The 25,974-nt window shown below is 39.2% G+C and overlaps 1 protein-coding gene across 14 annotated transcripts in view; it reads right to left on the bottom strand.

The window, feature by feature from the left end:
• Nucleotides 1-2,363: 2,363 nt before the first annotated feature.
• The window catches only part of INPP4A (inositol polyphosphate-4-phosphatase type I A), a 131,096-nt gene continuing 107,485 nt past the window's right edge, over nucleotides 2,364-25,974 (bottom strand). For all 14 annotated transcript variants that reach the window (XM_055703341.1, XM_027813364.2, XM_055703342.1 and 11 more), the window contains 8 exons: nucleotides 25,090-25,262; nucleotides 23,508-23,631; nucleotides 22,547-22,673; nucleotides 20,127-20,267; nucleotides 18,678-18,775; nucleotides 15,196-15,308; nucleotides 14,707-14,861; nucleotides 2,364-5,480 (listed from right to left, as the gene is read on the bottom strand). In XM_055703341.1, coding sequence (XP_055559316.1) covers nucleotides 5,348-5,480; nucleotides 14,707-14,861; nucleotides 15,196-15,308; nucleotides 18,678-18,775; nucleotides 20,127-20,267; nucleotides 22,547-22,673; nucleotides 23,508-23,631; nucleotides 25,090-25,262 — 1,064 coding nt within the window. In that variant the 3' untranslated portion in view covers nucleotides 2,364-5,347. The remainder of the gene's footprint in view (nucleotides 5,481-14,706; nucleotides 14,862-15,195; nucleotides 15,309-18,677; nucleotides 18,776-20,126; nucleotides 20,268-22,546; nucleotides 22,674-23,507; nucleotides 23,632-25,089; nucleotides 25,263-25,974) is intronic.

The following is a 25,974-nucleotide window of genomic DNA, read 5'->3' as shown; positions in this document are numbered from 1 at the left end:
TCATATTCCAGCTTTATAGGCCTTGTCATTAAAACTTGGATTTTAAATTAGACTGTGGATTTTCTAAAACATCTCCCCTTCTTCCCACACTATCCAATTAGGATGTACTTCCAAACTCCCTTTCAGATGTTTTTCCTGGGAATCCCAGTGCAGTCTCAGCAGAAAAGGCTTCTGATGACCCTGATGGGAGCACCAAGAAAAGTGGGTGTAACCCCACGCCAGACGATGGTGCTGTTCCTGCCGGAGACACTGGGAAGGCCCCTCCACCTCGCTCCCTCAGGAACAGGCAACGGGCAGTGGTTTGGGGTTAGGTACATGATGAGACACTCCAATAAAACAGCACGTTATCTCAAGTATTTTGACTGCAAGGTCCAAAACTTTACAATAAATTAGATAAGGGGATGTACAGTATGCTCCTTATGGTGTAAAATGTGTAAAATACACATCTGCAGAACTTTACACTCAGAATGCTTAGGGTATATGCACAAATACAATACCAACCCCCAAAAATAGGAACTTCTTGATGCTGAAGTCTGTGCGGAATACAGTAAACATCATAAATTATAGGACCAGCCTGGCAAATAACATACAACTTCATATTGGCACAAATTAACAAAAAAAAAAAAAAAAAAAAAAAAAAAAGGATGCTTGGCAGGGATACCAGGCTCTTACAAACTGTGTTTTCATGCCATCAACTGATCATGTTGGACAATACTGAAAAAAGTAGGGCACAGCTCCACGTGTCACCATCATGCTGCTGAAGGGCAACGGGCAAAATATTGCATTAATTGGGAGCAGAAAGTTTGCCTGACGCTTAAAATAATGTGAAAGAGGCTGCTGTTGAGTTAAGCTTTCCCATTCACAGCCTGAATGTCTTGTCATTCATTAGGGAGAACTATTTTGAACAAACCCAGATGCAGTTGGCAACAATATACAGATACAAAATTTCTGAGGTGGGTCTCAGAGATGTTTAGGAATTCACGAACTGAAAAAGCTTACTCTTGCTCACCAAAATCACCTGCAGTTTCTTCTGATGAGGACTTTTTTCTGGTTTATGCAATTGTCTTGCTATTTTTTTGTTGTATTCTTCTCTGTTTTCTATTCTCTCATGCATTTTTTGTGTTACACCTATTAAAACTTCCTCTTTTGTCAGAGCACATGTTTCAGACTTTAAGACATTATATTTGCAACATCAGGTAAGCCTTTAAGTGCAGCTAGCGCCCGTACACAGAGAGCTGTACTAGAGCTTCAAGTCCGGTCTGAAAGCTGTCACACAGAAGTCACGGCAAAGAGATGAGACAAGTTCTGGTTCCACACCAAAGCATGAGGTCATTGCTGCTCCAGGCAGCTCCCCATAGCATTGTTTACAACCCATGGACAAACATACGCCCTTCGTACAGCCACAGTTCCACGGGCAACCTGGATTCACAGTCACCTTGGCTTTTGAATGAAGCAATCTTTACGGACACACATACATCTGCTTCAAACAAGTGACGGTTTCTCTTAATAGCTCAGAATGCCTCTTAAAGACGTTAAACTACAACCATCTTTTACACACCTCACCTTTTTAAAGTAAAAACACTGGCAGATACTTTTTGACACCAACTTAAGATTTTGGAAATACAGATATGTATATATATGCACATGTATGTATATGCATTTTCCATTTGTAATTTAGGAATTCCCACCTGTGAAGCACCTTTCTGCATTTTGAATGAAAGCAGCATGGGGTTTTTTTCTGGTACTGGTACTGTGTAACTAGAAAAAATAATTTATTGAGCCCAACCTGTAGTTCTCAGTCCCCTTTAATGCTAATAAAATTGTATTTGGCAGTTCTCAGACATCCAGTGACAGCAGAATTACATTTTAATGTTCTTCATATTTTACAGAAATCAGAACGCTCTGGATTACTGTCTTTTACACTATTATATAAAACTAATTTCACCTGAAATCAAAATGACAATCAACAATAACAACGTATCTCTGCTGAAAAGTAGCTCATTTGCTAAAGCTGCTGGAGGGATGAGTTGGCTGAAGGGGAAGCAGCAGCCGAGAAGGAATTTATTAATGGAAGGAAGAGTGAAAAACAGAATGAAGCTCAGGATGGTCTTACAGAACATTCGTAGAAAAAGTACATAAAAGTAAGAAAAAACCAGATCTCATACAGCTTCTTCATTTAAATGTTGCTGCTGAATGTACAGCATGTAGGACAAACTGGTGCTTGACTTAATTATAGAAAACTAATAGCGGCTGTACTTTAGCAGGGTTTACAAGTAATGACTTCCTGACTTGCATTATCTCTGTATTATATCACCATACACAACTTAGCTTAATATATTTTCCAGCAGATAAAGCACATCAAGTCAAGGAATCCCAAAGCTTTTATTTTAATTTACCACAAACATATTAAAAGTAAGCCACCATTCGTTATTCTTGTCAGTTCTTTATTGGTTTTCATCCTAAAGACTAGCACATTTACAGCATACATGGATTGGATGAACTAGAATATATAAAAGAGTAGCCATATGTTTATGATATATTAATACTGCCCAAAACCAAATAAATAAAAATATTTCAATGCACAAAGCTTGGCAGATACAGTCGTGTTGGGACAAAACAGTGTTGTATTATACAATAATTTTACATGTATAAACGAAACAAAAGGCAACTGTGCTGTAGGTACTTTCACAGAACATACACAGAACATACTTGGCAACAGTTTTCTTTTTTTACCTTTGTATGTTTTATAATTTAAAAAATGTACTCAAAAAAGAACATTAGACAGAACTTCATTTTACAGTAATCCTTAAATTTGCCTCTCCTGTGCAACAGAAAAGCTTACTTCACCCTTGTGAAGCATCCTATGTGGATTTCAAGTTTCACAGTTTTTCTTTTTTGATGAACTGCTCGAGATCTTCCTGTTCATTACGCCCTTTAAGCAAGCCCATCGGTGTACATGTACTGACAATGGCGTATATATAAAATGTTAGCTGGACAACAATGTTTCACATGTAAGCATACTGAAATCGGAATATTTTAAACAAAGTAATGCAGTACTTGAGACTGGTAGTCCACCACTTTAAAAAGGTGAGCAAAAAACATGCACATACATACAAAATTCAGCAACCTTTTCTGAATACATTGGTATACAAAATAAAGAAAGGATCGCTAAGCTCTAGAGTAGATCAAATGATTGTTGGCCACAGTCTACGAAAGTGGCACTGCTAATTGTTACAATAGACCTCTTGTTATTTTCTTTTGAAGCTGAACATTGGAAGATTTTTAGTGTAACAACACAGGACTTAAAATATAATTAACTATGTTTGAAATATACAAAATAAAATTATCAACTCATAAAAACTAAGGGATATAAAGAGTATAGTTTATAAAAAAATAAAATATAGCATTTAATAATGGGCCAGGGACTGAAGGTTGAGCAGAACTAATGAAGTAACATGTCTAAAGAGATCCCGTTGAAAATTTTTTCACCATATATTTGTTTACTTATTAGCAAAAAATAAAACAAAAGCAACACTTATTAATTGACAAACAGGGTTTGTGAAATTTCCAAGGGACTGTTCTACGGTAGATGATCTGTTCAGACCTGGGATAGGTACTAAAACACACTGATTTTGCACAGAATTCAGTGTTTTGTTATCCTAGAGAAACTGAAAGAACGTTGACAACCCAGTTCAGCAGAACTCTCTGACTTGGCTTTGTGACATGCTGCTCAGTGTTAAACTGCAAAAAGCAAAATGCAAAAACTGCTAGACCTGTAACCCCCAAACCTACATGGGAGCAGAATGAACATGACTGATTGATAGAGCAGTGACAGCACAGACAAACATCAGTGAGAGGGAGAAAGAAATCAGAAACCAGCCATATACTTACCTGGCTGTTGCTACTCTCACAAGAATAAATGGGCAGATTTTTCTATTCTAAAAATTACATCCTTAGAAACCAAGAAGGAAAAGGCATAGCGTGCTAAACGAAGCTAGCTAGAGATGCCTTAATCCTGTTAAAATTTGGAAATGAATGCTTAGCTGCTTTTTAAAAAGTTATCTCAGCTTCAAAGGCGTTCTTTGGGAGATTATTTCTGAGATCTGTTGAACATTTTTTATCAAATGCTATCAAACTGATTGCCTTAGTCATAAGCTAGAACGCATCTGTGGTTCTCATGCAGTAGCACATGAGCAGTTCCTTTCTACCAACACAGGGCATCGCTGCTTTCCTCTGAAATACCCTGAAAACAGTCATACTCCCGCCCTGCCCCCCCCCCCCCCCCCCCCCCAGGTTCTGAACATCTGTCCAGGTAAAATGCAAAGGTAAACAAAAACTAGTTTTGATTTTGGAGGAGCACAGACATGCTGGGCACTTTGAACATTTTTGTATTGACGTATAAAATAAAAAAAAATGTTAAACATGAATCAAAAAAACCTTAACTTCCCCCAGATACTAATGCTTACAATCCAGAAGTGATATAAAAAGCCATGGGTAAAAATGTGTTCATTAATATACAATACCATGGAACATAAGGGACATGTCACGTGCAACATCAGCAACTTGCTTATTGCACTTGCCTTATAGTGGGGAAGGGCAGGGGGAACTGTTGCTGGCATTAATTATTAAGCATCATTATGTTTCTGAAACACATTTTAAAATGAGTTAAGATGTGTGCCCAAGTCCTTATCTGCCAAAGACGACAGGCGTTTTGTTTGATTTGAACAGAACTAGAAACTAGATCTTCACACGCCTGGCCTTTTATGTACTGTTAATTTCATATATGAAGATGGCATCCTATACACAGTAACACGATTTATACTCCTGGCTTTTATTGTGCTGATTTTTGTTTTTAAAGTTAAACTTCTGTTTCTTGATTGTAACAATGCATTCTACAGTTATTAGACTATCTAGGATCCAATCCCTTTTTATTTAAAACTTCTAGAGTTTTACTCTCGTTTTTAAAAAGTTTATGAAAAGCTCAATCTCAAGTCAACTCAGTATAAAAAGATGTTATGTGAAACAGCTGCCTCAATGCCGTTCCTAGAGTTCTTGCCCATCCAGGAGGTACCTAGCTATTTGCATATAGGTAATTATTAAGTAGCACAATATCTGGTCACCTTACATACAGTGAAGGCTATTTAAATGGGCAGAGAGTCATCACACTATTCTCAAGCTAAGGTGTCAATAATTGTTACTATAGATTCCAATTCTGTAAGTAACATGCTCTGTATAACCTAGCGGAACGTAGAAAAAGGTTATTTATCTCTTCTGGATGACGAAATCATATTATTCTAGAGTGTATCCACATGTTTTAATGGAACAGCAATTAAAGGACATAGTAAGCTTATGTTTCAACTTTTCCATAAGTTCCTTCTGGAGGCCTGTAATACTTTGGGAAAGCCTTCAGTTGCAGGGAATTAAATGCATACTTGCGACATCCAACATTCTTCATTGTATTTTCTCGCCGACAACCCTCACTGGGGAAAAAAAACAAGCACAAAAAAATGACAGCAGTAAAAAGGAAAAAAAAAAAAAAAGACTTAAACTAAGATGAAATGAACTGGTTATTTTATAGCATTAAAAAAAAGTTGGTTAAATTTAATGAGCGTTTAATTAATTTGCCACTGCAAATATTAAAAATGATGACTCATCATACAATGCCAGTAAGAAGCACACAGAATGGACACATGCTATGTCTGATTGCTAGTTTTGCATTTCTAAAAAGCAGCAGCGGATCTACTGAAAAGTTCTTTCACGACGGTTTCATGTATTTCAGGGTACACTGTTGTGGAGTTCACATGCCGCTTCATTGCACAAGGGATCCCAAGAAATTGCTTAAAAGCAGTTCTGCTAATTTATCAATATATTAAGCTGAAAAAGAAAAACTGCTGATCTCTCAATAAGAGCTTTAAAGTAATTTTTTTGTTCCCTGTATGTCAGTATTATCAGTACTTACTTAGAGATTAGAGCTGATACAAAAATAATCACTTTCCAGTTATCTCTGCATGCATAAATTGACTCGAAAACCAACATAGTCTAAAAAAAAGTCTTAATCATGAAATAGCAGCTTTGTGTGGGTGCAGAAAAGACTGGCTGTGTTGACAGTCATCACCTCAATGAAACAAAGCTGTGCAGAACGTAATTTTTACCCCATGTTTTGGTGCACCTGCCCCACATTACAAAGAGGTTCTGTGCTAATAAAAAACTACTCCAGTTATAAGGCTTCTTTACACTTGTAAATCTACTTCGGAGTTCCTTTGATTATATCCAAAAACATACATACAAAGAGGAAGCACTATCTGTTAAATATCTATCATAAATCAACTTAGGCTTTTCTTTCCCTGACAGAGAACTGAAACCTGAACAATGAATACCAGAACTTCATGGCAGACCGTACAGTACACCATCTTATGGTGGAAATGTCATGTTATTCCTGTTTTGGAGATGGCCACGGCATCTGCCAGGTAAACTGTGGTCATCTGATTCAAAAGGAGGGTTTGGATTCTGGTTCAGTTTGAGAGCTCTCTTGTTTTTACTGACCTCACCGTTCTTCTAATTTTAAGTTAATTAAACTGACTGTAACTGTGTTCTGTATGTATCACCTTGTTTGACTTCATAAAATATTGTAACTTTTTGCTTTTAGAAACAGCTTAGGTAAGTTTGAAATTCCGCTCTGGAGCAGATTCTGTGCCTGCCTTTTATAGAATGGGTCATACGTGATGACACTATTTTTATGGCATTGTTTCGTGTTTTACAGAACCCCTGCTGAAAGCTGTTGCAGTCAGATAGATTCATCAAAAATTTGCACGAATTATACTTCACAGCACTAATAAAAACAGTTTAACTAACAAATATTGGGATTGCCAGATAAGCATTTTTACTCCAAAGTGAGTAATTATTTTCATAATTTATTCCACTGCATCTGCTTATTGGACACGTCCCTCTGTGACTCAGGTGGGCCACAGAGATGGTGACAAAGGTGCATTTCACACACCATTTCATGTGCCATGTTTCTTCTGCTGGAGGCAATAAGCAGCGTGCACTACAGCATTCTAAATCCCAATGCCTGAACGAAGCACAGACCAAGATAAAAAAGAAAATAAATAAAAACTTGTCCCCCAACAAATTTTAAGAAAAAAGAAAAATTACGTTGTTTTCAAAAAGCCTTGGCTTTCAGTCTAGCTGAAAAGGGTGGTCTTACTGCAAAACCCTAGTGATAGTAATGAGCAAAGCCTTCATACTTTATGTAAACAGATTAATAACCTCAGGGAGTTCAGCACAGATATGGCTAGTAAAGTTACTTTCCTATCTTGTTAGACTGAACCCAGGACACTCATCACATTGCAAGAACAAGGCTACAGTCCAACCTGACGTTCGTTTGCTTTGTAAAAGGGTACATTTTGGCACCCACAGCAAATGAACCAGTGTTAATCAGAAAGAAGGGATGATTTGGACGGAGACACAGTGGTACTAGAAATCAGCACAGGACATGGATATGCTCAATACCATCATACCATGATTTTAAATCTCATCAGCAGTAACGATTTACCTAAATATATTGCAACTAAAAAAAACATGCTTAAACATATATATTATACACACACATATATATATGTATGTTTTTTTTGTCTTTCTTTTAAAAACAAAATTGGAAGAATAGCGAGGAAAAATACCAGGAGATAGTGTACTGTACAGTCTGATTTCACGAAGACACAAATATAACCACATACTTTTTTTTTTTTCAGTTAGAATATCCACCAAATCTAGGATTATATTAGGATTTTTATTCTAACTGTGTTTTTTTCTTTTTTTAAGCTTACCTCTCTCAGCAGCTTTCAAATTCTATTAACATTGATAATAAAAGCTATAGCTACCTATGGTTTTTGAGCGAGTTAGTAGAAAATAGAAATCACAGTACTAAAAGAGTTCTCAGAAGTCTAATTTTCTGTCATTTCAGGCACCAAGCAAAGTAAATCCCTTCATGAATTAGCAAATTACATTAAATGAGGTTAGGTTTTCTTGATCAGCTATTGCTATTGACAAACTCTGCCAGACCACTGCATCAACAAAACCTTTCAGTTTAAATAGGCCTCTCCAGTTTGATGTTATAAGTGATGAGCAAATTTCATCTGCAATTATTCTGCATTACTATACTAGGTAAGCTGCTTTAGTCTCACCACTTAAATAAATGTTAACTTACCGTCATTCACTTATCTCTAAGTCACTATCAGCATCATAATTTATTAAAGCTGTTCAACACTTAAAAATGGAAATAACAGTAATATTTAGTCTAGTGTAATTAAAACAAAGCCCAATGGAAAACCTCAAACCCACCTACTAAAGGAGCTAACTGATACCTGCCTCTTTTTGCCAGAAATATTAAAGGCCAGCATCTTTAACTTCTAGGATGATAATGACCCTGTTTCAGAATAAGTTCTGTAACAGAGCACCTGAAACATATCATTAGCAGGCTAACACCGATTACATCCTCTTCCTAACCACAAGTCATTTTCTTTGTGTCTTTAATACATTACAAAATGCAGATCTACAAATAGAATGAAATAATTCTGCATGCAGCAAACTGCAAGTTGTTTTCTGACTGGGTACACTAGTCTGTTAGAACATACTTAACCATGAGAAAGGAACACGACAAAGTTCTACAAACTGTTCAGTAATTTGGATATTATGCTTTGAAATGAAGGTAGAAATTAGTTTTTTTCTTTAAATAAATTTCTTACAATTTCTTATAAACCCCACCCGCATTTTTGTTTTTCCCTTCATACCTTGTAAAAATGAAAGGCAAGATTAGCATATACCTTAAATATACAAAAAGATACAAATTCTTTTCAGACAAGAGTTCCTTTCTCTGGAATACATGAAACAAGTAACACAAAACTATATTTGGTAAGAGATCTTCAGGCCGGCTAAAGTAACGAGGTAACAGGCCAATGTCAGACTATGTTACAAGCACTGAAAGCAGAACAATAAAGTTTCAATACAATTCTTTTTGATAAAATAATTTGATGTATATTTACAGTTTAGTACAATAGAAACGTAAAATTGTAAGGCATAATAATAATTCTTGGCAGACAATGCTATGACACATTCCTTTGTCCAGCAGGTACCAAGTGGCAATACACATTCAAGCACTTTTATTTATTTATTTATTTTAACTTTATCTTCACTTGCAACGTAATCTGGCCACCAGGTATGCTATGCTCAGAAACAGCCACACAATCAGTAAATTGGGGCTGAGAGCTAGTAAAGGAATAGAGTAGAGGAGGCTGGGATCTAGTCTGAAATCTCGGATGGGCACCAAGCCACTCAAGTTCTTCTGGGTGACTACCTCCCGTGTTCCAATGCTGTGAAAAGGAAGAAGGTTGGGAGGTGGGAAAATAAAACAGAAAGGAAGATGGACATGCAAATGAATGTATAAAAAGAGATGGCAACACAAGGTGGTCAAGAAAATGAAAAAACATGGAAGAAAGCACAACAAAACCAGAAGATGAAGTAAAGAAAGAGTGGAAAAACATCTCAAAAATATGTATCAGCACAATTACAGAAATAAGGAGAGGGAAAGAGAATAAAAGAGAAAAATAAGAAAGAAGTACTGTAGTCTACTGAAAATAAACACATGTAGGTTGAACACAAATGGTTTTCCATGTTCATTCTCTCAGATTACCAAGCAATAATATCCCATGCTGCTCTGCCATGCTTCCGCATGCTGCAAAGAAGTGGACCTCTGAAAAGCAAGCTGAACATGAATAACCATTGTAGTATTTGACCCTTTCAAACATCCTTCCATGTAGGCTGCAGTGAAATAATTTAACCTCTTAGCTACCTTCTTAATATCTAAACAAAAAATCCCACGCCACCCACCTATTTTTCTGCTTCAACATGAATTCCAGTGTGTATCAATACGCTTTCCAAAACGCATGTTTCTGAAGTGCCCCAATAGATGCGTGTGAAGGCAAGGCACGCTGCACCACCACACATCTCATTACGCCCCTGCTTCCTTCATGGCTTTGAGCACAGAAGGCCTGCGGTGGGCAACTCTCGGGTAATCCAAGGCTTTGTAGTGTGGTGTTTCGTTTTGGATCGCTCTTACACCCTGTGCAGGTCAACTCTTTAGTTTACAAAGCAACAACTAAATGCAAGCTGTGAGCCTGATCCTGTCAGAACACATGCACTCACTCCACCCACACAAGGTGACACGTAACCTTGCTGATCGTGTAGCAAGGGCAGGTAACCAACCGACAATGTCTTGGAAGACATCAGAGATACTCTAGAGGTGGTGAAAGAGAAAAACATCCTTCAGATGCTGGCAACACTTCAAGTGAAATGAAATTAGGTGGGCAGGGAACTAAACCAACTGTATTTCTGATCTGGATCAACACATCCAAATTGGTGATCAAAAGACACTTTCACCCCTGGTGCGTACACTGGATAAGGGTAGATTGAATCGCTGATGCCTATAAAACCCAATTAGCTTTGTAGCGGCGGGGAGGGGTGTGTGTGCATGTGTGATCAGGAGAATCAGCAAGCGGAAAACTAATGTTGACTGGCAAGTGGTGGATAAAAGCTCAACAGAATAGTCTGGAGGAAGAAAAGTGTTTTCAGATATAGATAAGGGAGTAAAACAATGGGAGAGGGAAAGAAGGAAGAAAGGCTCAAAATGACAAGATGACGTTATGAACATCACATGCCATGTCTGTACCATTAAAAATTAGGATCAAGCTACTCGATTTTACACAAAGACATATGCACAGACACATACAGTGGGAATGGAGGCAAGAGCTGGAAAGCGCTCTCCTTGTCACTGTTGGCCCACTCAGATGCTTCCACCCACGGGGTGAAAAGTCACCTTTTGGAAATACCAAATGTACCAAATGGTACAGTGCCTTAAATTAAAACGTTCATCAGCAGACTACCTCCAGGAGAGGACCAGGGTAAAGAGACAAAGCAAACTCCTTGTTAATCCAGCTCACGTATGGGAATCATCTCTGTGAGGAGCAGCGGGGGCTGCCCCGTGCTGGACATGGCTGATTCCAGCCAGCTCAGGTGGACCCACCACAGGCACAGCTGTGCCCCCCAGATGCAGTGCCTTGGGGAAAGCGTGCATAAGAAAAGGCAAAACACCGCATGGCAGCAAGGAGTGATGGGAAAAGGTGTGAGAAACAGCCCTGTGAGCACCAAAGTCAGGGAAGGAGGGGAGGAGGTGCCCCAGGTGCTAGAGCAGGGATTCCCTTGCAGCCGTGGAGATGACTAATGTAGAGCAGATATCCACACTGCAGCTTGTGGAGGACCCTATGGTGAAGCAGGTGAATACTTCTTGGAGGAAACTGGAGCCCACGGAGAGCCTATGCAGCAGGTTTATCCTAAAGGACTGCAGCCCATGGGAAGGACCCATGCTGGAGCGGAGGAAGAGTGCAAGGAGGAAGGAGCAGCAGAGAGGAGCCGTTACGGACTGACCGCAAACCCCTGTTCCCCATCCCCTGTGTGCTGCTCTGTGTGGGGAGGTGGCAGAGTTGGGAATGAAGGAGTGAAGTACTTGGGCCTGAGACACAAGGGGTTGTGGAGGGAAGGTGTTTTAATTTTTGTCTTTGCTCTTACCATCCAAATCTATTGGTGGTAAAGTCTTAAGTCAAGACTATTTTGCCTGTAACACTAACTCCCTGTCTTTATCTCAACCCACGAGCTTTTTCATCATATTTTCTCCCCTTGTCCTGTTAAGGAGTGGGGGAGAGCAGCTGGGTGGGCATCTGGCAGGTGGCCAAGGTCAACTCACCACAATTTTTTTCTTAAAGCAGGTCAACCAGTGAAGAAATCCAACCAAGCTTTTTATCATGGTCGTTTTATTGCAGTGGGTGGTCACATCCAAACATGACTGTCAGGGCTTTATTATGTAGTCTTTTTAGCCAGCACCATGGCAGCTAGAAGAGATCATTTCCCTCGCCCTGTTTCCAGCTGGTTTTCAACAGCTCTTCTCTGTTGGCTGAACTGCTTGTGTCACAACTTCTGAATCGGTCTAACAAAAATGAGCTGGGCTACCTGAAAGGTGCAGAAGATTTTGCTGCTCAGGCTGATTTTGACTGTAACTGGATTAGAGCATATTCACACAGACAGCTCCACTGGTGGTATCTGGTAAGACAGCAATCTGGCAGGGGGAGGGAGGGCAAGGAGTCACAGGTCTAGTGGGGAGACTTGGCACTGCTGCAGATGGAAGAGGCTATGTGATCCAGTTGGACTTTGACTCTTGAGCTGCCTTTACTGGCCAGGTACTCATTTCTGCTGTAACTTGGACTTCCAGACAGACCATCATGATTTTACTATTTGTAGGCTGTGAATTACTATATATTTGATTTGGGACTGGAAAAGCTGTGACTTATTTACAGAAAAGTGATTTTACTCTAATAGGGAATTTGTTTCTAAGGTGAAAGCCACAAACTTCTATCTGTGAATTTCTACAAGAACCTACAATGACCACTAAATGTTCTCTCCTTGATGTCCATGCTCACTGAACATAATTGTCACGGATACATAATCATCACAAGACTAGGAAGGAAAGGAAGTCCCTGAGGATAAGTGAGTGGGAACTAACACCTCTGGAGACCAACATCACATGAAAGAAGAAGGTGCTTTCTTAATTTTTCAAGAACAGTGTAAGCAATAATACTTTTCTTCTCCGGAAATTTTCCAGTACAGATTAAATACTTTGAGTCTGACAACTTAATACTTCTTCCCATCCTTCCTGCTGCCCCAACTGAACCAAGCCTTCCTCTTCCAGAACAGTTACACAAATAAAAGAACCAGGTTAAAAGAAAAAGCAAGTTTTCTGAATGCCCTGGAAGTAATTTGTTACTCTTTCACTTCCTCTGTCTGTCCATCTATGTCAGGTCATCCTGTCCAGGCTGAAATGGGTTTGGGTGGAGTTGGACTCACACATACCTGCTCCGTAATCCTCTCTCTCTCTTGTTAAGCTTTGTTAATTCTGTGCCATTGCTCCTGAGCAGAATTGGCAAATAGTTTTAAAAACACAAAGAGCAATGAGATGGGAAGAAGAAAGATTGATGGGCTTGAAGAATGGTCTAATCTTAGTATTCCTTCAGGACTAGTCAGTATTTGTTCTGCACAGCCTCTCTTAGTCAAAGACTTAACAGAAGAGAAAGTCACATCTTTCACTGTCGCAGCAAGTCCCTGATGTTGCTAGAACACACGACCTAAAGGTTTTGATTAAATTGGCCCTCTTTCAATATCACTGTGTAGGTCAACATAAAGCATTGTGTTTCTTGGGTCAATATTTTATCTGATCTTGTGTTATATTAAATTGACAGTCTGAAGGTGCAAAACAATGTTGTTATTAACCTCTGTCTCTACTGTGTTCACAACTGCATTAAAAAACCACAACAGATTTAAAGAAATTAACAAGATACCTTGTATTGTTCAGTGTTTATTCCCACTAAATAAACAACTGTGCAACAAAGTCTTTTTTTCTTTCAGATGTCCAAGTTGACAAGATGCATAATTTAATTAAAGGTATCTGACAGCCACTTAGCTCCACTTCATGTTAGTAACTTCTCCCTCACAAAGCTGTTTCAAGTTTTGTTTCTAATATCAAGGTTTAATTAGTCTCTGAATGTAGTTTTCATGTACTGTACTAACTCTGTAACAATGCTGCAAGAAGTGCTGCAAAAAAGGGAAAATTAAAAATGTCCAGTGACATCCAATTAGATGTAGATATAAAACCCAAATTGTTAGTGTAAGAGGCTGTAAGTGTTATTATGAGAGGCATTTTCGTCTAGGTAACTGAAGAGTAAGAAAGGGTCAAACAGCAAAAACATACAGAAAGGATAAGAGAATTGAACACTCTAGAGAATTTGGTGAGAAGACACACAGTACAGTACATTCAGTAAGAGTGAATGTTGAAAAACAGGACTGAACAGCATTGTTGAACTACATTGATAAAGACTAAAGCTAGATTTCTTATCCTTTCTTTTGGTATGTGACTTACGGAGTTTTCCAGCAGTGCTTGAAACAAGGCATTGAACAACAGTAAACAGATTTTCTTTTTTTTTTTCCTTTTTTTTTAGTACAGTATTTAATTCTGCAAACATCTCTGCTGCTTCAGAATACAGAACATCATTATACTGATATGACAACAGCACACTGACACGTGATGAAATTTGGTTGCTGTATTGTGAAACACTCATACTGACATTTCACCCAGTGAGCAGTGTTTCACTGCTAAAGAATACATGTGGCAAACCAGTGCAAACTGCAGGTGTCTGTGTTTCCAGGATCAAAACATAGGTCATCCCTGTGAAATCTGCCTGATCTAGAACTAAAAAGCCCAGTGACGTGACAGTTCAGGTAACCTCATTATTAAACAGCTTTCAAAGAAGCACCAGTTTCCTCTTCGGTAAGCTCAGCGTTAATCAAAACCCACGTTTCCACGTGCTTCTCTGAAAACTCCAGGTTCACTACTGAAACCTAAAGCCTGATCTGTTGCAAATCTGGTAACAACCAGCTTCAGCATACAACTCGCTAATACACGCAAGGGACGGATGAAATCTACCAGTCAGTTTTGTGGTTTTCTGACTTTATTTTACTTTTTACTTCTTTTTGATAGAAACAGAGACCACTGCTCCTCCTCAGTTTGCATGGTTCCTCATTTAGGAATAAGTGACACAGTCAAACTCTTACCTCCTCATACACTCCAGAGCCTGGGTGAAGACCTGTGGAGCCATTCCATGTTCATGCTGTAGGATCAAACACTGCTCTAGGGTGACCGACATAGCAGTCCTATCCTTCGCACTTTTACAGCTTGTAAATCGAACACCATTTAGCCTGCGGCATATCTAGAAATGGGATATACAATTCATCATGCTTTCCTCATGCATAAACTTCTGTCAGAGCATACACCTGTACTTCTCCTTAGAGACACACAAATGTTAGGTAGGACTCTGATGCCAAAAGTCATCTTTGAGAGAGCAGAACTTCATTGCATGAGCTGCAGGGAAAATACTGATGTGGAAAATACATTTTATCTCCCCATGCCTCATTCTAGAGGAATTTTAACCCGGCAGCATTTCCAAGCTATATGCCAGCAAATGAAGAAATTCAAACATATCAGAATATCAAAAATATAAAAAATCAGCTGAACTATGCAGAGATGCTTAAATTAATAAATACCTCAGCAGCTTGCCAAAGGATATCAACATTCTTATTTTTCCTTGCATGTACATTTTGTCCCAGAAATCTTAACAGTTCAGGCAGGCACGTCTGACTACGAGATCGAGGTAGACCTATAAATCAAAAAAAACCAAACTCCACTTATTTATCTGGTTTCAACACTTTTACAAAGTTACTGGAAAGTGTTCCTATATGCCTGCTGCAAACACAAGTGTGTTTTCTTGAAACTATCAAAGCTTAGAACAATTAATCCAACTCTTGATTACTTGGTACCACCACCAAAATGAATTCAAGTTTAATTAAACTCAACTAGAAATACACATTCAGGTTATTTAAAACTTCAGGTGCTCAGAATCTGATAGCAATAGAATAACAGTGAACAAAGGGAGCAAGGCTGGTATTGTATCTTGGTTTGTGTGTCACAGGTACACTTGCTTTCACACACTGTTCGGAACTGTATATAAACATGTAACTGCCTGTATTATCACTCCTCAGAGGCTACAGGATATCATGCATGTCTCCACAGAAACACTGAAGATATTTTATTTTCTGCTCACATTTTCAATTTTAAATTTGCACGCTGGCCAGTTTTAAATTACAAGAAACACTTTCTCCAACAGGACACCGCATTGCCATGGTGTGTTTATTAATATTTCACTAAGTAGAAATAAATCAGTTGACATTTTTCAGTATTTCAGAGTGCTTTCAGTAGTCTTATGTGTTCAGTATGTTAAACATCAACTCTTAAAATATGTAGCAATATACTCAATACAATCAATGAGCAGTATTAAATAGGTGGGTTTTTTGGTTGTGTGGGTTTTTTGTTTGTTTTTTTGAAGGGGTAACTGCAGAGGACACCAACTAAAGCTGTGACTCGATAAATAAGGAGGTATACACTGTTAACAAATGTGACAAAAAGACCCCCACATGGCTGATTACGGAGTTTTATTTTTGGACCACATATCTTCTCACAGCAAATAGTATGTTAGACTAATGTGATCTCATTCTGTGACAAGGTGACCTGCTTCATGGATGAGGGAAAGGCTGTGGATGTTGTTTACCTGGACTTTAGTCAAGCCTTTGACACTGTTTCCCACAGCATTCTCCTGGAGAAACTGGCCGCTCAGGGCTTGGATGAGCTACTCTTCACTAGGTAAAAAACTGGCTGGATGGCTGGGCCCAAAGAGTGGTGGTGAATGGAGTTAAACCCAGTTGGCCAGTTACCAGTGGTGTTCCCCAGGGCTGAGTACTGGGGGCAGTTTAATCCTGTTTAATACCTTTATCAATGATCTGGACGAGGGGATCAAGGGCACCCTCAGTAAGCTGGCAGGTGACACCAGGCTGGGCAGGAGTGTTGATCTGCTGGAGGGCAGGCAGGCTCTGCAGAGGGATCTGGACAGGCTGGATCGATGGGTCGAGGCCAACTGTGTGAGGTTCAACATGGCCAAGTGCCGGGTCCTGCCCTTGGGTCACAGCAGCCCCACGCAGCGCTACAGGCTTGGGGAAGGGGGGCTGGGAAGTGCCTGGTGGGAAAGGGCCTGGGGGTGCTGGTCAGCAGCCGGCTGGACATGAGCCAGCAGTGTGCCCAGGTGGCCAACAAGGCCAACAGCGTCCTGGCTTGTATCTGAAACGGTGTGGCCAGCAGGGCTAGGGCTACCCCCCTGTACTGGGTACAATAACCACCTGTTTTACAGTTAAATGTAAAATACCATTCTCTCTTGACATGCATTTATGCGAAAGTATGTTTCACTTTATACATCCTAAATATCACCACAGTGAAGGTAAAAAACACCCTCAGACTTCCCTTATGACAAGCACAGTCCCAGGTTTGTCCGTACAGTCTCAGCTTTTCACAGAGCATCTCTAACACACCTGCAATATTTTTTTCACACTTCTAAAAAAACCTTTTGCTTAATCTTAATAACCACAGACCATTTGTCCAAGCTGCATTGCAAAACTAGGTACAACATGTCTGCATATACCCAGGACAAACTGTGAAGGAGAAGGGTGTTTTGGCAGTGGGCAGATTTCCCCCCTTTGTGGTATTCGTTTCCTGTAGCAGGAAACAATGTAATGACAAGTAACCAGAGTAAGGAAGAAAAGGCAGGTGGACACAAGACTGTTTTGTTTTCTTTCACTGTTAAGGTGCACGTTAATGCCACCTGTCCAAAACTGCACGCCAGCCTTATCAGAACTTCAAATTACTTGAAGAGAAACTGGTATAAGGTGTGTTACTAGTAAATGAGAAACTCAAGGTCATGCCACGAGTCTTTAAAAATAGAAGAGAATAAGTATAAAGTTCAGAGTTCAAAAAACATGAAAAGGAACAAATGACAGGGCAGAAAACAGACTGCAGGATAAAAAAAGTTTCAGGAAAAAACAGCAAAAGCTAAAAGATGATTGTATCAACATAAGAGGTTTGGGAATGAGGGAAAAGACTGAAGGCAAAAAAAAGCAAGAAAAATCAAGGAGAGGAAGAAGCTTTATGGGAACTATTATTATTGAAGACTAGACAGAGACATGAAGTAATACGGAGAAAACCAGATCAAAAGTCACTTTAAATTGATTAACTTTTGGACTTTACAAGAAAGTCTGATGCTAGACTACTATATAATAAAAAATCAAAATTTTGCAGCTAAAATTTCAGAGAATTAATTATGCAGGATTATGAATGCATGGAAGACAGAAACAGCTTCTGCTCTCATCTGCATCAAAAAAAACCCAGGGTAACTGAAAGTATAATAACGTACTTTAACCGGATGAATTCTTACTATACTGTTGCATGTTGCTGCATTTGTATTTCTGCAATAAAACTGCAACTGTGGGACCCATTAAATTAGCTTACAAAAGATTTGATACTATTAATAATAAATCCATGAATTTTCACCATTGTTGCGGTCACATGTAAATAGCATTTATGCCACTGCCTCCCAAAAAAACAGTAGCAAGCAAGAAATTTTCCTATGTAACAAGTAAAATTCAAGGTCATAGCTACTGTCTCTCTTTGAGGTGCTACACTTCTCTGTTGCTGGCTGCAGATGCAACAATTATAGGAAAGTGCCAAAGGATAAGCAGAGGGAAAGTGATTTAAGTTCCTAAAAACTGGTAGTTGCTCTTTGTGCAGGTTATTGTAAGTACAGAGAACATGACCAAAAACTGCACATAAAAGTGCTGCTGCTATAACCTGTCATTTTTACACCTTCCCATCATGGCACTCTAACTGCTTGGCTGCATTACATACACCACTTAGAAAGTGATGTAAAGTACATGTAAATTAAAAAATCAGGCTGACCTTTAAACCTCTTTAATCTGCTCTACATAGTACCAAAGTATTAAAATAGACTTGCGTAATTCCTTGGAGGTTACTAATGCTGGTGTACCATCAACATTTAAACAACTATCATGAAGCAAGCAAATGACAAAATCAGCCTGAATTGTGCTGTTCAATCAAATTTGCCATTAATTAATTACCAAATACTTACAATCATCAGGCAAAACTTCCTTGAACTGCTCAAAATACGAATTCAACCGTACTAAGCTTTCCATGTTAATCACTTCTTGCAGTGAGGTGTCTCCAAACCTTTAAAAAGTGAAGAAGGGAACAGTTAAGCCCAAGGCAGAAGGTTTCTCCTCTTCTGTGAAAAAACTGCACTTGGCAATATGACTACCAGAAAACAATCTGAAGAGTCAGCCCGTGAAATTCCTAACAATTCAAATGCAGAGTAAAGTGTAACAGAGAAATGTTGTAGTGATTCACTACAGAAAAAGAAAATAAACAAGCGTGAGGGGGAAAGTGGGAAAGAAGGTGAAAGAAAAATCTTGTAGAAAACAGTATTTAAAATTCTTTGGCTTTTGTGTCTCTCTTTCAATATTAAATACCCATCTTGTCAATCATTTTGCCAAAATTCAAATTTTTAATAATGAATTCACTAGTTTAGTTCATAAGCTAATAATAACCATAATATCAGCAGATAAGATTGAGAACTTTTGCTTCAGATATGTAAATAAGAGATATGGATCTAGGAGTAATAAACCATGAATGTAATAAATATTGTCAACAATGCCATGATTCATCTCGCCTAACTGCATCTACATACATGGATAACACACATACAGTGCTGACATCCATAACTATGCTAGTCACTTTGGGTTCCCTTCACAGGCAGCAGAGGACAACAGTAACTGCTGGAAAGCTTTTGTTAGACTTTTTCTAGTTGCCCGTCACCACCATACTGCACACTCCACCCTGGTACTAAAGGTTGCTGTCACAACACGCATGTGCCTGACTTGACGGGCGTTCTCCATCAGAGCTGTGCTCTGTCATGTATTCTTTACAGGATATAGCCCTAACAGAGGAAAGCTCTGGTGGCTCTTCCAAAACTGAAGTTTCCCTAGTAAGTATAATAAAATAATTATATTCTTCAGCTTTACAAGAACAGTGTTGCATTACATAAGTACTGCAAAGATACGTTAAAACAAAACTCCATCTAGCCCATTATCCTGGGTTTTGACAGTCGCCAGAAGATGGAGTATAGGTGAGAGTGCAAAATCGAGGGCATATACACAGCAACACTCAGAATGATCTCTCAGCCTCCAGTGATGTTGCTCACAGAGGTCCTGAGTCACAAGCAGCACCTCTGTGTTAAATAGCCCATGATAGATTTCTTCTTCTGTAAATTCACTTCTGAACCCCATAAACATGCTCTAGACTCAAACACAGGAGGTAAGGAGCTTCACAGCTATGTGCCATATAAAGGGCCTCCTTTTGTTTGTTTTGCATTTGAGAGCTTTAGTATTCCCTTGTTTGCATATTGGAAGAACTGAATCACTGTTAGTAATGCAACAGTGCAACTCCATAGAGACGTATTTCCATCAGAACAGGAGACTGCTGAACTGCCATTATGGTGGAGCTTGCACAACCGAATACGTACTTCTCTGCTAGGGTTTGCTGCTCATTGATTCCCACATTGAAAAGAACAGGCTGAACCCTCAGTAACATGCCACTTTGAATCTCTCGCGGCAACAAATCAAACAAGGCGCTTGGCAAAGGGATCCTCACATTAAATCCATCACTGCAAATAAATAAACAGCTATTAGACATAAAGATCAAAAAGCTACATTCCGAGAACATCTTATTTATGTAAAGAGGGTTACCATATAGAACATAATACGACTATTAAAAAGTAGGGATCAGTCAAAACTGAGGACTTTAAGGAACTGTCACAGCTTGCTCCTAATCAGAAAAGCTATTCCAGTTCAAAACCAAACCTGCAGCAACCTGTAATGCTGATTTTACATCCTCATGGAATTTCAACCAAATCTGCCAACCGCCTGACAAAAGCTGGGTTTGTTCTGCTCATTAATACTGCAGCTTTTGTACAACTTGGGAAAAAGCAAAGTTTTGGCATGTGCCCGTCTCATCAAGAGTAAGGTGTATTTCATTTTAAAGTGATAAAGGCTAGTGATGATGCACATACATAAAAGGATGCATTTTTTTGATACAGTAAATAATACTAGTATTTCTGAGCAGAAAGATAGAGGCAATGATAGTAGCAACCCAAGCATAAAGTGAAGGAGGAGCTAACAAAAGCACTGACACAGAAACTTATGATTCAGACCTACAAGCTGTTCCCGCAGCACAACAGGTTACCTTGGGTTAGCTGAGCTGCAGCAAAGAGCCCTGCGTATGTTTTCTCTCATGGCAAATGTGAGATAATGCAGCTTATCTTACCCCATAACATCAGTTCAGACTAAGGTGTGTCATATTACCCTATGCTGGAACTGCTAAGATACAAGCTACTGTGGTTTGTGTGCTTTGTGTTAACCTATCAGTAGCAACACCTTGGTGTTACATCCAAGTCTTTACAGCACAGAACTCTCAAGTACAGCATATATTCTCAAGTATAGCAAAACAGCTCTGAGAAATATATAATAAGGTAATCCAAACTGGTCTGTCCCACATTTACACTGGATGGACACACAAATCCTATGCTATATCTCAAAGCAAAACCCCCTATTTTCACATCTAAATGTAAAGCTTCCAATAGTTTGCACCATTATAAATATGCATGATTTCTTTCTTCTCTTTCTTGAGTAAAATCTAGATAGAAAAATAACATACAGCACTAGCAGACATGAAACCAATGAAGACTGGATTCCTGCTACTAGTGACCTACAGCTGACGGCAAGTTTCAACTAAAGATTTTCTTTGAAAGGAATTTTCTGCCAGCTGGCCATTTCCACCAGTTTCAGCTCTTTCCATAACATACGTAATTGTACTGCAGACCTTCAGCTGCACATGAATCTTAAAAAAGTTCCTCTAAATGTTTTTATCTTTGAGAATTCTAACTCTTTTTCAGATGTGGATGAAGCTGGGCAAAGCTCCAGTGGAGCTTGGTACATCACACTGTAACTGAACAAACTTTATTTCCTCCAGAAAGCAGATTTGAAACTAAAAGATGCTAAAGACTCTGAAATACAGAAACAGAAAAACGTCAGCTTTCATGAGGCCTCTGTCCTTCCACAGCTTCATCCCCATCTGTGAACTGGCTCTCTCTGGGCAAAAACTATCGCAGGGGCCCATCAGCCCCACATCAGAAACCAGTGCAAGACCAGCTCATAAGCAGGCTGCAACATTCAAACTGAAGTGTGACTGTTCTAAATGCTTCTCATCATAATAAAGCTGTAACAGATCACTCCCACTCCATTTTATGTGAGGATGCGAATGTTTGTTACTTCAGACTTCCAAAACAAAAAATGCTGTTAAGCTCAAACTTGAAAATACTTCTTTTTCAGACAAGTGGCCAAAATGAGCAGCAGTCTGCTATATCACAAGCATCCATACGTTAAAGCCAGTTTGGCCCTGATGGTTTGGAAATTGATGCTAAAATGGCTTCTCCTCAGCAGCAGCCAACCAACTGCTTGATACGTGCTCTGTGCCCCACGGTGCTAACGGCAGCCAGTGACACACAGTAAAGCAGTGACCCACTGACCAACAGCAGTGAACTGAGTCAACAAGATCAGCCTCAGAAGTCAGCCTGAAATTCAAAGCCAGCACAAGTGCTTAAGAAAAGATTGAATACTTCTGGCTTATGATTATGGAAGGCTTGGTCAAGATGATATTTATTCACAAAACAATACTGCCATGGTTTGAGCCTTGCTATATATCCTCTCTGTAAAATGAAACATCAGGGAAAATGAGTTAAGTCCGCTTCAAAGTATTTCTTTCAAGTTCTGATGAGAAAAACAGCACAGTACAAAAGCACATAATTAATTTCAAGTGCAGTATCACTGCTTCTCCCATCTGCAGTCCCACTCCACTTCCTGATCCCTCCCCCCCACTTCTTTTTACCGATTTCCAGTGATGACTGGCAGCATGTCAGTAGATGTATTTGATGTGGCCTGAGTTACTTTAAAGGTTACATTCCTCAAGTCCATGATTCCCAAACTCATGTCCTCTAGCATTGCCAGCTCCTCACCTAAATCAAGGAGGAAACAAAGAGAATCATAATCATTCTTTGTTATGTACAACTCCTCGTTATCAATTTGATGATGACTGTACGTCATCACTTTCATAAAGAAGTTCTATGGATGAAGAGGCTCTGGAGCCCAGGCCTTCACCTTGGCTACAGACCGCGTACAATGTCATGACTGACTTTATGAGTTTGGCATGTTTAGAAAACAGTAATTATCTAGCATCGTTCAGACTACCATTCTTCAAGTAGATGATATGCTGATTTTCCAGTTTAGGCGATGCTAGTAAGTATTTCTCAGCACTGTAACAGCCATGATATCCTTTGTGTTGGAAAAGTTACAGAGTATTCCAGATTTGTTCAGTAAAGCATTCCCTTAACTGGCATCCAGATGGCTGTTCAGACATGAGTGAAACACTTCTGAGTGATGTACTTTCCCTTTCTGTATCCTCTCTTCAATCTCACTTTGTACTGCAGGATTACAGTAGGTCAAGACAATTAAAAAAAGCACTTTTGGGGCACAGTTTCTCCCAGCTTACCAGTATTTTAATCCATTTCTTTTCTGAAAAAAAAGATCACTATTAGATGTTTTGGGGTATTTTAAACCTTTGACATTATATTATAAGGCAAGTACACTTTATCTTTTAGAAGCAATTCAATTAAATCTGAAAAAAATCAGAGTTGTACTCTGGACATAATCTGGTTTTGCATTTCAGTTTTCACAATCATTTTGTAGGCGAGATGCAAATTGTCCCAAACACTCAGATTCTGCTGTAATCAATTTAATGCAGAATTTGCTGACTCAATAGCTAATACCACCCACTTGCCCTGTGCCTTTACCATAAGTGCTCAGCAGGCTCTCAAACTGTGCAAGCAACCCAATAGTGTAGAGTTGTCTTAGAAATCCATCATCATGCAGGCAGTTCCTCAGCTTGATAATGAAACCACAAATGAGAGCTGTCAGCTGTGGGAGAGAAAACAGACAAGAGTGAAATGATTCAAGACAAAAAAGACTCTTCAGCCCCAAGCAGAAACAATATAAGAGGTGCCATAAAATCTCAGACAGATATGCTTTTCCCTTAAACATCACTCTTCTTTTCCTTGCAGCTGAAGAGAGACAACCAACCAACAAAAACCCAAAACATTAATAAAATCAGGTTTAGGGCACATTGCCTTCATCTCATAAGATCTCCCAAAATGGGACTGCTGTTGACCTCACATCTATTTGTTTTCTGGATACAATCGCTTGTATTAGGGTCTTCAAGTTACAAATTACAAGAGTTTCCTTGGAGAATTATTTTAGTTAAAGATGTAAAAGCAACACTGCTAGTCCCAGGCCATTAATTTTGCTAGTATGAATAAACGTGTTGGTTTTTTTAAAGAAATCAGACACTTGAAGAAAGCTTAAAAATGCAGTATCTGTTTGCATTATGTAAAGATTCAGGCTCCAGTGTTTCAAAATACTCAGGACAAGATCCTGAAGACCTAGTTCTAAGATCTAAGATCAATGCTAGTCTTAACTCACTCTGTCAATAAAGGAATTTCCCAGGTGATTGCCATATGCTATGTACATGGGTGTATGACATTGTTACAGAATTAAACAGAAGGGAATAAAGTTCTGTTTATGATGCGTAAGCATATTCAAACATATTCAACATATTCAAAGCATTGAGTTTAAAAACTATCTGCAATATGAAGTGGGTTTTGTATAGGAAAAAAAATCCTGAATTTATCTCTATGAGATACTACATTTTGGGACAACAGCTCTACCAAACATTGTCCAAGAGATAAGCTGTTTGGAATAAATGAACGAGATACTGGTTTCACAGGGAAGCAGACACACTAGAGAAGAAATGTGGAAGGTTTTTTAATGCAGACAACTTGCTAGTCAGTGGCTGACACAAGAGGCCTCAGGCAGGCCCAGAAAGAGAACTTCTAGAAGAAAAAAAAAGCACGCATTTCTCTCCCTGCATCTGGATGTCTCTCCTTAGGTATCACAGGTCTTGTTGGTTTTCTTGATGCAGAAAGCAAAAGGTAACTGAAGGAGTACACTTTCTGCTCATGGGCTTTCCCCTCCTCCCTCCCCCCCCCCCCCCTTCACATCTTACTTTTTGTTTTAGTTTGGTGGCATTAGAAGGCAAAAGGTTGTTTCCGTAGACAGCAGTATATTTTCACTAGTTCTGGAATAATTTTTTAAAAATACTGAATGTATAGCCAAGGGGACACTGAAGTTATATATTGTCAAATGCATGTACGTTACCAGTAAGGACAGGACAGCACAGCCTATGAAAGGAGATCACAGTGTAGAGTGTACAAGAGTAGAACAGATCTGAAAAATTCTGAAAACAGTAATCTTTCATGTTTCACGTAAACCCAACCACGTGTTGAAGTGCAATCAAATCATGCATATTTGCTTGCTTACAGTTTGGCAGAAGACAACATCCCTGCGATACTGAAGGCTCAGGCAGAGCCCTATTGTTGGGGCGCTGTCCTGCATTAACAAAAAGACCATGGCTTTCTTTGCCTTGTCACTCATCATGGCTACACAGTCTGTGAGTGTCGTCAGCAAGGGATAAAGAGCTTCACTCCATTCGCCTGGTTAAAAGAAAGAAATAGCAGTGCTGTAAGTACTTTATCTGAAACAAACAAACAGGCATTAAGAAGAAACTTTCTGTTGCAAGTCAAAGCTGTTGATAATTTACATTTAGGGCTCGTTTTATTTTGGCTGGCTGGTTAATCCTGCTTGTTATTAATTAAGTAACCTTCAGAGTAGTTGTCCATGAGGAAAATACGGAGAACTTTACTCTGTAAGGCTGTTATGACTTTCCCAGCTGTGTAACAGCTTCCAGATTTGTGCCCAGAGAACAGGCTATACAATAGCTGACTTGGAAAGCATAACAGAAGCATGAGTATCTATATACACAAGTGTATGTGACTGCGTGTGCATGTTCAAACACACCCTTTCACAGTGCATACATGGACAGACACTATGGAGTCCACCATATAACAGAAATAGAGAACATCTGCTTAGCCATTTCTGTCAATGAGATTCCTCCCAAATATCTTGCCTTTGAATCTTTTGTGGACTCACTGGTATATAATTCAACCACCTTGCCATCTTATTGATCCTTGTACCTCAGTGAGGTAAGACAATGCCTATCTCACATTTGAAGCATAGAAATAATAAGGCAGAGAGGTGAAAAATTAATGTAGGTACTCTTTAAGTGTCCTCTGTTTGCTGAGTGACTTTGAAGGCTTAGAGCTAGCTAGCAAGAAACACAAAGTATAGTGATTTAGACAGGAGTTA

Source organism: Falco cherrug, chromosome 2 (genome assembly GCF_023634085.1).
Source record: "Falco cherrug isolate bFalChe1 chromosome 2, bFalChe1.pri, whole genome shotgun sequence".
In the NCBI taxonomy this organism is placed as follows: domain Eukaryota; kingdom Metazoa; phylum Chordata; class Aves; order Falconiformes; family Falconidae; genus Falco; species Falco cherrug.
This window is presented reverse-complemented; position numbering and strand designations above follow the sequence as displayed.